The sequence below is a fragment of the Hemicordylus capensis genome, chromosome 2 (assembly GCF_027244095.1).
Source record: "Hemicordylus capensis ecotype Gifberg chromosome 2, rHemCap1.1.pri, whole genome shotgun sequence".
Classification (NCBI taxonomy): Eukaryota; Metazoa; Chordata; class Lepidosauria; order Squamata; family Cordylidae; genus Hemicordylus; species Hemicordylus capensis.
Window position 1 is genome coordinate 81,567,525 of NC_069658.1, and position 13,759 is coordinate 81,581,283.

General features: G+C 42.8%; 1 protein-coding gene across 4 annotated transcripts in view; it reads left to right on the forward strand.

The window, feature by feature from the left end:
• Positions 1 to 13,759, forward strand: part of LOC128348231 (zinc finger protein 474) — a 37,605-nt gene that overhangs the window by 21,842 nt on the left and 2,004 nt on the right. For 2 of the 4 annotated variants that reach the window (XM_053303966.1, XM_053303965.1), the window contains one exon: positions 11,781 to 11,961. The exons of 1 other annotated variant lie outside the window; for it this stretch is intronic. In XM_053303966.1, coding sequence (XP_053159941.1) covers positions 11,781 to 11,961 — 181 coding nt within the window. Of the gene's footprint in view, positions 1 to 6,596; positions 6,819 to 11,780; positions 11,962 to 13,759 lie in introns of those variants that run through there. One more of the 4 variants, XM_053303968.1, reaches the window with a different exon arrangement.

A 13,759-nucleotide genomic window follows, 5' to 3' on the forward strand; every position in this document is an offset into this window, starting at 1 on the left:
GGGGTGCTTTCTATCAGCTCTGGCTGATATGCCAGCTGCGCCCGTTTCTTGAGATCAATGACCTCTAAACTGTGGTACATCTGTTGGTGACCTCCAGACTGGACTTTTGTAATATGCTTTATGTGGGGCTGCCTTTGTACATAGTCCAGAAACTTCAGTTGGTTCAGAATGCGGCAGCCAGGTTGGTCTCTGGGTCATCTCGGAGAGACCATGTTACTCCTTTATTGATGAAGTTACACTGGCTGCCAATAGGTTTCCAGACAAAATACAAAGTGCTAAGCCCTAAACGGCTTAGGCCCTGGGTATCTAAGAGAGCGTCTTCTTCATTATGAGCCCCACCGCCCATTGAGGTCATCTGAGGAGGTCCATCTCCCGTTACCGCCAACTCGTTTGGTGGCTACACAGAGACGGGCCTTCTCGGTCACCTGAAAACCCATCTTTTCACCCAAGCTTTCTCAGCTTCCTAAATTTTGGGGTTTTTAATATTTGGTCTATTTTAAAATTCAAAACCCAATTTCAGGGTTTTTAATCACTGTAATTGTTTAATTGTTGCTTTAAAATGTTTTTAAATTGTTAATTGTTACGTATATTGTTTTTAAATTTGTTTTAGCTCTTTACTGTTTTAGTAGTTTGTTTTAATTGTAAACCGCCCTGAGCCATTTTGGAAGGGCGGTATACAAATCAAATCAAATCAAATCAAATCAAATCAAATCAAATCAATCAATAAAATCTCTTGGAAGCCCACAAACAGGACCTGTGGGCATATCACCCTCTGTGTTGCTTCCCAGCAACAGGGTTCAGATGCATGATACCTCTCAGTTCAAAGGCAGCATACACCCATAATAACTAGTCGTCACTAACAGATTTGTCCTCCATAATTTTAGTCATCTAGGCTAACAGCCTCAACTTGTGGCAGCAAATTCCATAGATTACTTGGCCACTTCACTACCCAGCATATTGCTAGATTATTATGAACAAGATAAAAAGCACAGGTCCCAATACAGATTCTTGGGGAATTCCACTCCTTATTTCCCTTCATTGTGAGAAGTGTGCATTTTCCCCTACCTTTTGCTTCATGTTCCAGTTTCTAATGCTCTTATCCAATAACTGTTGTTCTCAAGATACTTTGGTAAAGGACTTCATCATTCATTCATTCATTTTTTCATTCATTCAATTTCTATACCACGCTTCAAAAAATGGCTCAGGGCAGTTTACACAGAGAAATAACAAATAAATAAGATGGATCCCTGTCCCCAAAGGGCTCACAATCTAAAAAGAAACATAAGATAGACACCAGGAACAGTCACTGGAGGTACTGTGCTGTGGGTGGATAGGGCCAGTTACTCTCCCCCGGCTAAATAAAGAGAATCACCACATTAAAAGGTGCCTCTTTGCCAAGTTAGCAGGGCATCAAAAGGCGTCAAAAGCCTTTTGATAGTCCAGGAATACATTTACTAGATCACCTCAAACCATATGCTTATTATTGACATTCTCAACGAGTTCTAAAAACTTGATAAGGCAGGACTTGTTTGCAGGGAAAAAAATGCTGATCCTTCTTCAGCAAGACTTATTCTTCCATACAGTAGCAGCCAGTAAGCACCACTCTGGAGGGGTGGTGATTGATTGATTGATTAAGTGCCATCAAGTCAGTGTCGACTCTTAGTGACTGTTGTGAACCAAGCCTGATTTTGTGCTTAGGAGCTAGCAGATGAAATTAGGCTGGCTTCACCAGTGTCACAAAGTGACTAGTTCTTTTATGCGGCACCATGTAGGATCTGGGCATGCAAGGAAGAAAGGAGATCAAAGCAATCCAAAATGATTCAATGGGCTTTTTTGAGTATAAAAAGATAACAACATCAATCTAACTGAGCAGGAAACAGAACAATCTATCAGAGTTACTAACAATATTTCAACCATAGCCAGCAACAACATTCACCCAGTGTTCCTAACTAACATATGTGTGTGTACTAAATTTTCCTAGAGCCTAATATAATTCAGATATAGACAGAAAAGCGGGGGGTAAGGAAGGTTGAGGACTGGCATGGGTTGGGGAGATCAGAAATTAGTAGAGGGAAGAGGAGAAAGGAGAAGAAGGGGAAAGGATGGAGGGATCCAAGGCCTGTGGAGCAGCATATTACCAGGGTCAGAGGCTTGAGAGTGGTGGGGCTTTCAGCTGAAGGAGAGAGGCTGTAGCTGGAAACAGGAGCTTGAGAGCGATGATCAAGCAGGCAGTTTGTTCAGAGCAAGGCTGAGAGTGAGAGCACCATGGCTGGGGAAGTTTTGACTTCTCACTGTGCATCAGAAATCACAGACAGTTCCTGTCCATGTACAGAGTTCCTACTTATTGCCCCGCGGCTTAGCAGCAAACTCTGGGATGGCTCTTGAGCAAGTATGCTTGTTAGGCAAGATTGCTGACTCTGTCCAGTAAGCCTCATTCTTTATAGTTTTATCTTCCTTTGATCTCCATAGAGTCTATTCACCCTTCCTGAGTCTCCAAAAAGGTGACAATTTGCTGTTACCTTCTGGATATTATTCAGGATATTAGCTCAGTCCAGGGAGATCTGAATCCCATCTTCTGCAAACTGCTACTTAGGGAAGAGACATTCTAATCTGTCCAAAGCAAATCTGATTAACATAGACCTTGCAGGAGGAAGTGAGAGCTCAGCTTCTCACTTCTTCCAGGCATTGTCTGATAGTGGGTTAGATTTTAGCATTTTGATCACTAGGGCCTGGCCTCTGTGTTTCTTTGAGTACCCATTTCACAATAGAATGCTGGATTGCCTCTTTCTTCACAGAGCAGTCAACAGAGGCAGTCATGAGACCTGGGTGTCAGTTCACCTTGAGTTCAGCATTAATTCATTCCTTAATAAAATGGAATTAAACACAGGCCTGAATTCCATATACTTCTGGGTTGGTGGTACCTCTGGGTCTAATGTTGGGGTACGGGTGCCCCCAACATGACCACATAGATAGATTCTCTCCAGAATGATCTGTTTTCAACTTGGCCTTTAAGGTCTCTCAGTGGTGCATTCATCAGTGAGGGCACTTTAAATGGTATCAAACTTACTCATCATTGGTACCTGGAATGTTCTACAGGGCAGAGATGCCCAACCTTGCATCCAGTTGCACGGAGGCTGACTGAGCAGCGGGGGTGGGACAACCTCTCAAAGGGATGCCGGGTCAGGTGCCTCTGTCTCATAGAGCATTCTGGGTACCAGGTAAGTTCTGGGTGACAGATAGGTTTGCCATTGTTTAAAGTGGTATTTTCCCACCCTCCCTGCTTCCTCCAGAGCAGTGCACATCAGCCTCTACTGCATTCATATGCTTGATAATTTCATCCTTAATTATCAGCTTATCTGGAGTGGACATTAGGAGTGCCAGATTTAGGAAGAAGCTAAGTGGCACAGAGCGGAAATGCTTGACTAACAAGTAGAAGGTTGATAGTTTGAATCCCCGCTGGTATGTTTCCCAGACTATAGGAAACACCTATATTGGGCAGCAGTGATATATGAAGGTGCTGAAAGGCATCATCTCATACTGCGTGGGAGGCGGCAATGGAAAACCCCTCCTGTATTCTACCAAAGAAAACCACAGGGCTCTGTTGTTTCAGGAGTCGACACCAACTCAATGGCACACTTTACCTTTAAGTAAGCTACAGCTTAGGGCTCCACTTTATAAGGGGCCTCTGAATACAAATAAATAACTAAATTTCCAGATTTATATGTATATTCATTTAATGCAAATAGGCTTATTGCAAAATAATTCTTTTTGTTAGATTAACAGGTTTTTGTTGCATCTTTGCCAAGTAAAAATAAAGCTTATTATTTCTTTTTTCATTCTTCTTTTTGTTAGAATAATATTTTTTAGAATAATATTTGTTTTGTTAATGCTATAGGGCCTTCTGAGCTTGACATAGTTTAGGGCTTCATAATCTGGCACTGGACATTAAGATAACCAGACTGTAATTTCCCCCTAAATCTCTTTTTAAAAATCTGTGTTGCATTGGCTACTTTTCTAGGAAGCTAAATATATGTAACTTGTAAAGGTAAAATGTGCTGTCAAGTTAATTGTGACTCCTGGTGCCCACAGAACCCTGTGGTTGTCTTTGGTAGAATACAGGAGGGGTTTACCATTGCCTCCTCCCACACAGTATGAGATTATGCCTTTCCGCACCTTCCTATATCATGGCTGCCCGATATAGTACCAGCGGGGATAAGAAACTGGCAACCTTCCTTCCCCCCCTCCCAATTCAATTTTTATTAATTTTCAACAATAATAACCATCATAATAAACAAAAATGGACTTCCCGCTCACCTCTCTTCATGAAATTACAACTATAAAATTTACCCTTATTATAATAGTAATAAAAAACATAAATTTAAACCTTTAAAGTTAAAAGAGAAAAAATCATTATTCTACCCAACCTGCGTTTCAAATCAAATCCTGCTGTAAGATCAATAATAGGAAAATAATTCTTTACATACAACACTCTTCCATTTCTATGCATATATCATTCTGTCCACCGTCGATGCATACATGAAGAAAGTCAAACCATTTGTAAAGATTACTCCTTGTGTTATTCCCAGCAGGAAGGATTCTGGCTTCTTGGGAAAAATCACTTTCTTTAATTCATTATATATCATGTCCCAATAGGCCTTAGCCTTCCCACAGGTCCAAATACCTTCCGTATGCCCACACTCCAAAGTTTGTTTAAAACATTTTTATACATTAATGCCAGTTTTTTAATGTCAGATACCCTATAAATCATTTTATAATAATTCTCCTTCAAAGCATAGCAACCAATAAGTTTTAAATGACTCTTCCATAATTTTCCCCAGGCTGCCCTCTCTGTATTATACTAAAACCAGTCTCTAACCAAATTTTATATTTCAATTAAGCTTTTTAACTTACAATCCTTCCCATTAAAATACAACAAATCTCTGTAAATACCTCAACACATCTACATATTTGATTCTTCATGCAATAAAGCTTCAATCAAAGATAACCATAATGAAATTTTTTGTTCTAATATACAAACAGTTCTAACCAAATTTATATTTTAACCATACCCTCATTAAGCCCCTTCTTACATAATAATTCAAAAAATCTTTATATATTATACTTTTTTCGTACCCTAAGTAAGCATGCCATCCAAACCTTCTATCAAGACCCTCCAGATCAAAAACTCTGGAATTTCTCTGCCATTGTCTAAAACAAGTCATATTATTAATTATAGAAATATTCTAAAAAAGAAATATCATTTTAAGTAAAACATTGCTCTTCACCACTGAAATTCTTCTCATTAAAAATAAATTCATTTTAGACCATCTTTGCAAATCTTTTTTCATTGAGTTCCATATTTTAGCATAACTTTGACCAAGTTACTATATCTTATCCAAAAATCTTTCAATCTTGTCCATTGGATTTTCTAAAAATTTAGATTCCAAGAAAAAATTCTGTGTGTATATTTGTAATCCATATGGACTGATTTAGATTATATATTTATGGAACAGGATGCTCAGAAGATAAATCCTTATTATATTTCCGCCAAAATTCTTGTGCTTTGAGGAGCTCAGTAAGTCTATTCCTCTTGTTTTTGTAGAAAAAAGAGAGTCCCTCTGGCAATTCCCATCTAAAATGTATTCCCTTGGCATTTAATGCATCAGTCAAAAATTTGTAATCCTTATGTTTTCTTAGAATTCTAGCTGGAATTTCCTTCAAAATTTTTATCTGATGAGCTTGAATTGTTAGGGCTGTGGTGAGATGAGCCTGGATGATTCGTTCAGCTATTGATTTAGTAGTGAACTGTACTAGACAGTCCTTGATTAGTTTATTTCTTGTGGCAAAATCCGAGTTTTGACGAAAAGCTATCTCAATCTGGGCCTCCATCTCTCCTGCTGTAATTCCCAAAAGTAGTGCAAGTTCTTCTCCAAGTAGTTTCTTAATATTCTGGTTGGGAATTTCTGGAATGCCCCTAAACCTTAAAAATCTCTCTTTTTGTCTTAATTCCAGCAAAGCCATTTGATCTAATAGTCTTTCTCTGTCATCTTTCAGTGATCCCAAATCTTTCTCTAAAGCTTCCACTCTTAATCTAAATTCTTTATTATCTTGTGCTAATTTCTTGACAGTTTCATCAATCTTTGAAATTTTATCATTTAATCCATTCAAATTCTGTTTCATCTGGGTCATATCCAAAATGACTTGTTTGAGGGCAGTGGCATTTGATTGCAATATTTGCTTCATCTCAGAGAGCATTTGATCCATAGCTACAGGTGTTGTGGTTTCCCCCACACCTGAATCTGGAAGTGAAGGTTTCCTGGCTTGTGTATGTGTCTGACTCTGATGAGCTTTGCCTCTCATATGAAGGGGTTAAGAAAGGAAAAATACTTGCAGAGTAATGTTTGTCCTTGATCTCAAAACGGAAAGTAAAAGCCTGTGCTTATTTCTCAAATATAAACAGTTCTGCAGAGTGGATTCTATCTAATCACTGGCATTTAGAATTTTCTCACGGTGGTGTGGAACATCTGTTGTTTTCATTGGTTAACAAGAATGATAGGCAGAGTCCATAGCAAATAGGAAACACCAAGACGTCTCTTCTTTAAGCTTAAAGAATAGCAATCCCCACTAATAAAATCCTTTCCGAATGTTAAAATTTTTTAATCAACAATTTAAGTCTAAAATTTTAGTATTTAGCAAATAAAAAAAAAGAAAGAATTCCTTTCTTCAATCCAAAGAGAAACTTACAGCTTTATATGTAGCGTCTTTCCCAGAAACGCATGAGGAATTTCATCAATTTGTCATCATCATTCACTAAAGAGGTGAGCTTCTGAACTTCAAACATTAATTATATCCAAGCCATAGAGATTGTCTGGCGGGCAGCTTCAGTCATGAAGATTTCCTGAGAAGGAGACAAGCGAAGATGGAATCCTTTTCCCTGCCAATCACCTTGAGACAAAAACCGAGCTTTTCAGCCCAATCCCTGAATCAGATGACCAGCATATGAGAAATTGTGGTTTATCTTGAGTTAATCCTTTAATCCAGGATGACGTGGGAGGGTTTTGAAGCCTCAAAAAACCCCTTATTTCTCCTTCTCATCTCCTCTTTGCAGAGGAGCAGCCAGCTGCCCCGGCATTGCAACCGGAAGTCGAAACTGGCAACCTTCCGCTTATTTGTCAAGCATTTCCCCACTGCGCCACTTAAGGTGACTATGTAACGTGAGGGACATGTAATTTGTTAGATCAGCAGTGTCACATTGGAGTTATTTAAGAATTCTTGAGTAGATGCCATGCAGGTCCAGTTATTTGTTAATTTTTAATTCGTCAATAAGTCTTAGTACTTCATCGCTTCTCACCCTTTTTTTGACTCAGTTCTCCAGACTCCCTCCCTGAAAATGTCAGTTCAGGCACTAGTATCTGCCCTGCATTTTCCACAGTGAAAACAGATAGCTGCAACTAGTTTTCCTTGGCACATGTGCTCATGAACAGAACACTTGATGCTGCATTCCTTAATAGTTAAAACCAAAACAGTGACAGAATCTAGTAATTTCCCAGGGAGTAGTATCCAAGCTGGAAAATTCCATGGGAGCAATAATTTCCCAGAAAAATTTCATTTAGAACAATTGTACTTCCTGATGTTATAATTGCGTAAAATAATTTAAAGACAACAGTGACTAATGATCAAACTTTATCAATGGGCAGAATATAAGTTAGCTAAGCATCCTTGAAATCAATGAGACAAGTTTGTCATAACTAATGTAACTCCCATTAATTTCAATGGGAGTTAGTGATGACTAACTTAATCTGAATCTTGCCCAATGATTTTAACAAGAGTGAGAGCGAGAGTGAGTGAGTGAGTGTGTGTGTGTGTGTGTGTGTGTGTGTGTGTGTGTGTGTGTGTCAGAGAGAGAGAGAGAGAGAGAGAGAGAGAGAGAGAGAGAGAGAGAGAGAGAGGCTGGATTCTCACAAAACATGAAACCAGAGGTTGGCAAACCCATGGTTTCAATTTGAAACTGTAAATCGCATTGCAGATGTTTGTCCAACCTCCAGTCCAGCAACCTCCAGTTCCAGGAGAGGTAAGCCCCTCCCTGCTGCCCAGCCACATTGGTCTATCCCCATAAGCTCCATGGCCAGACTGTGGGCTAAGCATCAGTACATCAGCTGAGTGGCCGCGATTGGCCACGATCTTGAAGAGGGGCGTTCCGAGCTCGATCTTGTATTTTCAGACCACTCTGCCCATCCTCATCATGGAAGGGCATTTAAATCCATTTAAATCCTTTTAATGTCATGTCATGCCAGCGCTTCTTCCGGCAGTGATGGCACCCCCCACCAAGAGCCCTGCATCCAAATAGTCCTGCATAAGCACAATTGGGGGGAGACTATTTCCTTGTTACTCAGGAAAGGGAAGGGAACATGACTTCCTAGGAGGGAATATGTAGATGAGAGAGGGCAAAGGATGCTGGGGGGATCTGTCCCACCATGACCTAGGATGATGTTTTGGTCCATGCAGACTGAACTCCAGCTCCACTGGCAGCTTGCTGCCGGTGGGCTATCCCTCTCATGAGAAGGCCAGTCTACTGGGGAAGACCAAAGGGTGTGAGCTCTAGGTATCCCTTTGGACTTCATGCTCACAATTTGAGTTAACCCACCACAAGGCCCTTGTGGGGCCCCCAACTCTCCATGATAAAAAATAGATCAGAATCTCTGCAGCTCCCCCTCTCACTTCCCTGTGGGGCCTTGCATGCACCCAAAGGAGATTCTGATGCTCCATGTGCCATAGCCTGGCAGCATGTGTGGACGGGGGAAACACCAGGTTCTAGGATGGAACATTTAACCCATTCAAAATTCCTGGATCTGGTCTAGTGTTGCACTGTATGCAGATCTGTCGGCACAGGGAATCACAGGAGAGGGGAGCCATGATTTCCAGTGAGCCCAGGAGAGTGGGGTCACCATTTAGGGGCTCAAGCAAGAGTGCCCATGTCCACATGGGTGGACGGGCTGGCAGGGGGCAGGCTTTGACAGCTATTTGGTGGCAATTGCCAAGATAGGGAGAACAGTCTCCGGGGTATTCATCCCCACAGCTTTCCTTGATAGAGCAACCTGGCTTGATATAGAGCCCCAATGGCCTGTCTCTCTCATGAGAGAGCAATCCGTGGGAGAAGGGGATGTTTTATCATTACATGTGATTAGCAATTGCCGATCTGTACCCCCACAGATGGTTCTTCTTATGAGTTGTGTGGGGGTGTTCCCATGACCTGGCACTCTCTTGAGCAAGCATGTCTACCCCAGGTCAGCCTACTCTGTCTTCTCAGTAGTGGGCACTCTCCTCTGACTGGAGCACTACTGACCCTGGAGGCCAGCCCTGCTCATGAGCAAGCCTAGGGAGTGCAAACCCCCAGGGGGAGGGGCTACCCCCCTTCCCCAACCTTTCTGTGAAAAAATAGAACTCCCCCCCCATCAAATGTTCCCCTCCCAGTCCTGTGATGGGGTGCCTTGCTCATGTGGCCACCTGGAATGTCTGTGCTTTTAAACATACATTGTGGCTGCTACATTCTCGGGGAGCAAAGCACTCCATCCAGTCAGATGTTACCCTGCTGGCACTGTGATGGGGGTACCCTTCTCATGTTGCTTTCTGGCAGTGGGTTATCACTCTCATGAGAGTTTCAGTCTACTGTCATGGACCAGGGGGTGTTAGTCCTAGGTATCCCTTTTGATTGCAAACTCACAAGTACAGCTAATCCCTCAAAAGGGGATCCCTCTTGTGTGGGACATAGAACTTCAATGCCGCAACCCCCCTTTCCCTGTAGAGCCTTGCACACATTCAAAGAGGATTTTGATGCTCCATGTGTCAGAGCCTTGCCATGTGTGCAGATGGGGGGAATACCAGGTGTGTGGACAGATCTTTAAACCTATTCAAAATTCCTGGGTCTGGTCCAGCATTGAGCCGTATGTCACTGCCACTTCTGAGCACTCTGACTGGAGCACTGCTGACCCTGGTGACTGGCTCAGCTCATGAGTAAGTCTAGGACAGGGCTACTCAACTTTGGCCCTGCAGCTGTTTTTGGATGACAACTCCCATCATTCCCAGCCTCAGTGGTCTATAGTCAAGGATCATGGGAGTTGTAGGCCAACATCTGAAAGAGGGCCAAAGTTGAGCAGCCCTGGCCTAGGAAGATCAGACTCCCAAAGGGAAGGGGCTGGGCCCTGCTTCCCCAAGCTTTCTGTGATAAAAATAAAACTTGGCTGCTCCAGAAGCGCTGCTTGGGGCTGCTTTTTGAACCCAGTCCTGGGCGCGCGCACACACACACACACACACACACACACAGAGCCAAATGTTTCCCTCCTGCCACTGTGATAGGGTGCCCTGCTTATGTTGCTGCCAGGAGTGTTTCTGCTTGTGAACATACATCATTGTTGCTTCCTTCTTGGGGAGCAAAACACTGAGTGCTCATCAAGACATCCTGTCTACTTTGCCTCCTGCTTGCTAGTTGTGGGGAGTGAGGGACAGAGTGGGAAGGAGGAATGCTGCTGTGTGACTGTGCCCCTTGACAGGCTGTCAAGCCTGTCAAGTGATGTGGTGGCTTCCCTGTTGCCGGACAACTCCATAACTATGAAGATGACAGGAGGGGTGGGGCTACTGCTCGGCAAGGTGGCCAACGAGAGCCACAGTGTGCATAGAGCAGCCAAGTCCCTGGGTGCATCTGCACTGTCTCCTCTAGGATTGCAGTTTGACAATTGGCACAAGACTACAGTTATGGCGGCATCCGCGTTTGGAGGTAACACTTTGGTGGCCAAACTGGAGGTCTTGGCAGTGAAGCTTTGTGCAAACCACAGGTTCAGATTGGAGTTTGGCAAGGCAAACCACAGTTCTCTTTTGGCATGAAACCACGGTTTCATGAATTCGGACATACTGGAGTTCCAACCACTGCACCTTTTAACTCCAGTTTTGTGTTACGTCTGAACCCGGCCATTGAGAAGGAGAAGGAGAGGGATATGGAGAGGGTGCGGGAGAGGGAGGGGGAAGGGGGATAGATGCTGGGGATATAATTGCTTTAAGGAACTATAGGACAAGATGAGAAAACTATAAGATGGAATCTAATTTTTAGATTAAAGCCTAGTTGTTTGAGTGTGCTATCTTTGTTAGTGGAAGACCTCCCACACATGCTCTGTGCATGGGAGGAAGAAATAGCATACTTAGAGGGAAATCATACAGTTCAGCTTAGAAAGTAATTGCACAGGTACTTTGAATATTTAAACACCTTTTAGACAAATGTTTTTGACATACCTTCAGCACCTGCCCAAGACTTTCAAGACCTTAGGTAGGATGCCAAATTCTACACCACCTCTACCCACTCCTCTACCCTTCTACCCCACCACTACAACAAATATTTATATACTACTTTTCAACAAAAGTTTTCAAAGCAGTTTACACAGAGGATAGATAGATAGATCGATAGATCGATAGATCGATAAGGTGGATCCCTTTCCCAAAAGGGCTCACAATTTAAAAAGAAACATGAGATAGACAACAGCAACTGTCATTGGAGAGATACTGTACTGTGCTGGGGGTGGATAGGGACAGTTGTTCTTCCCCTGCTAAATAAAGGGAATCGCCACTTTGAAAAGGTGCCTCTTTGCCAAGTTAGCAGGGAACCTCAGGATCAGATTTGCAGGGTGTGTCACCCCCATCTTGTCAGCTGCATTCCTTTCAGCACTTCCTCCCCCATCCTGCTTTAAATGGTTTTCTGGAATCAATTATATTTTAATCGCAGTTATTGTTCACAGCCTGCAGTGATAAGGCGCCCCCCAGCCGTTATTTGTTACCTTTGTGGGCGTGAATATGGAACCCATTCTATAAGCATCCATGAACCGCAGTGTCTGAAAAAATGGCATATTGAGAACGATCAACTGCCAAAACATTTACGAAGACCTGAACCCAAGAAGCCGGAGATCAGATCTATAGGAAGTAAGCTACCGTCTAAAGAAATCAGTTAAGAGATGGAAGGGGAAAGAGAGGGTGCATAAAATCCATTAAAATCTTCTTGTATTTAATTTTATTTTGACAAAGCAAAATAGCATTTTGTTTAGTTTAAACCCACTCTTGTATCATTTGGCAAACTTAATGGGGGTTTGTATTTAATAAGATTGCCTCATTTTGTCAGATTTAGCAACTCCTTAGCATAAAGCAAATGAACAATTAGATGCAACACAAGAGAGATGTGGGCTTGCTGGCTCTGTGAATCTCAGTATCCTGTCCCACTTCTAGGGCAGATGGGGGAGGCTCTGTGGGAGTGACGCATTGCATTGCTGTTGCTGCCGCTGCACCCAACTCATTGGGAATGCTGGGGACAGCAGCACCAACACAAAGCATTGCTCCCATGGAGCCTCCCCCAACTGCACTAGAAGCACAGATGGGCTGCTAACAGCCAATGCGCCAGCGAATCCATATCCCTGTTGGGTGGGCGGCTCACTGCACTGTATCTAGACCACAGAAGTTGTGGCATGTGGCATCTTAATACAAGCATTGTGCTGGCAAGAGATGAATGATATTATCACCTCATAGAGGGTTTTCGCAGGATCAATTCATGCTACGCAGAGAAAGGTTACTACAGCAAAAGAGCTGTAGTAACAAGCCTTCATCCTGCAGTGCTGGTGCCAGTGCCTTTGGAGGCCTGGAAGTGAATTGCTTCCTTTCTGGTCCTACCACTAGGAACAAGAATAACTGGATTAAGTCCTTCATACAGATCAGCAGACCGCATAGTAACACTAACATTATTGGACTGTTTGTGCAACACATTTGTTGTGTGCCATTTTGTTCCATTGCCCCTGGGCAAAGAATTAGCCTGCAAACGAGCAATCACCAAATATATTCAGTGGGTTGCCTCTCTTACAATAGGAATACACACCAAACAATAACAAAAACAGATGTCTTAAGAATCATATACCACTTTTACATGAATATAATGCTTAATGCGGGGGGTGGGGGGGAGAGCCAAAGTAAGCCTTGGAGGCATCAATAACATTGGGGACATAGAAAATGAAATCTTAGTCAAGTTTCATACCTGTAACATCTACCCAAACCAGGCAAGGACTGCGAGTCTTCCAGGAATACAAAGAATCTGCTACAGATTCATTATCCTAAAAATCTCCTGTTGGTTACATCTAGGTCTCCACCTTAGAGGGTCTCCTTGGGCAAGTTGTGATGAAGAGGGTATGTTAAGGTTTGGCTCACTGTGTGATGGACCCTAGGATAACTGGCTTCCCACATGGCTAGAGTAAACAACTGGGAAATTAGTAAGCAGAATCCACATCATAAACTGCCTTCTATTTTTGCTCTGCCTTGCCAGTAAGAACCAGTCGACAGTGCAGCTGCATGCAACATCAGCCCATTCTTCTTCTGCACATTACCCGTGGGAGGGAACTCTTTGCAACAGAGAAGAGACAGAGGGAGGATTGCTAGGTTCGACTCCTGCTAGCTGTTTTCTCTCTTAAGCTTCCCACATACAAACTGCTTTTAGCCTCACCAGTGTTTAACTCGTCCTTACCCTGCAAGCACTTGAGAGGAAAGCAAGGAAAGCAGCAGGGAGGAAGTTTCCAAGAGACGGTCAAGGGCCAGGGAAAAGCACCCTGTTCTGTCCTACCTCTTCTCTACAGCAAAGCATCCCTGCCCAAGGGCACTTTGCAATGGAGAAGGGGCCACTAGGCTAATGTAGCTGTACCGTAATATGTAGTTTGGCCTTGCACATTGCAAAATACACAGAATA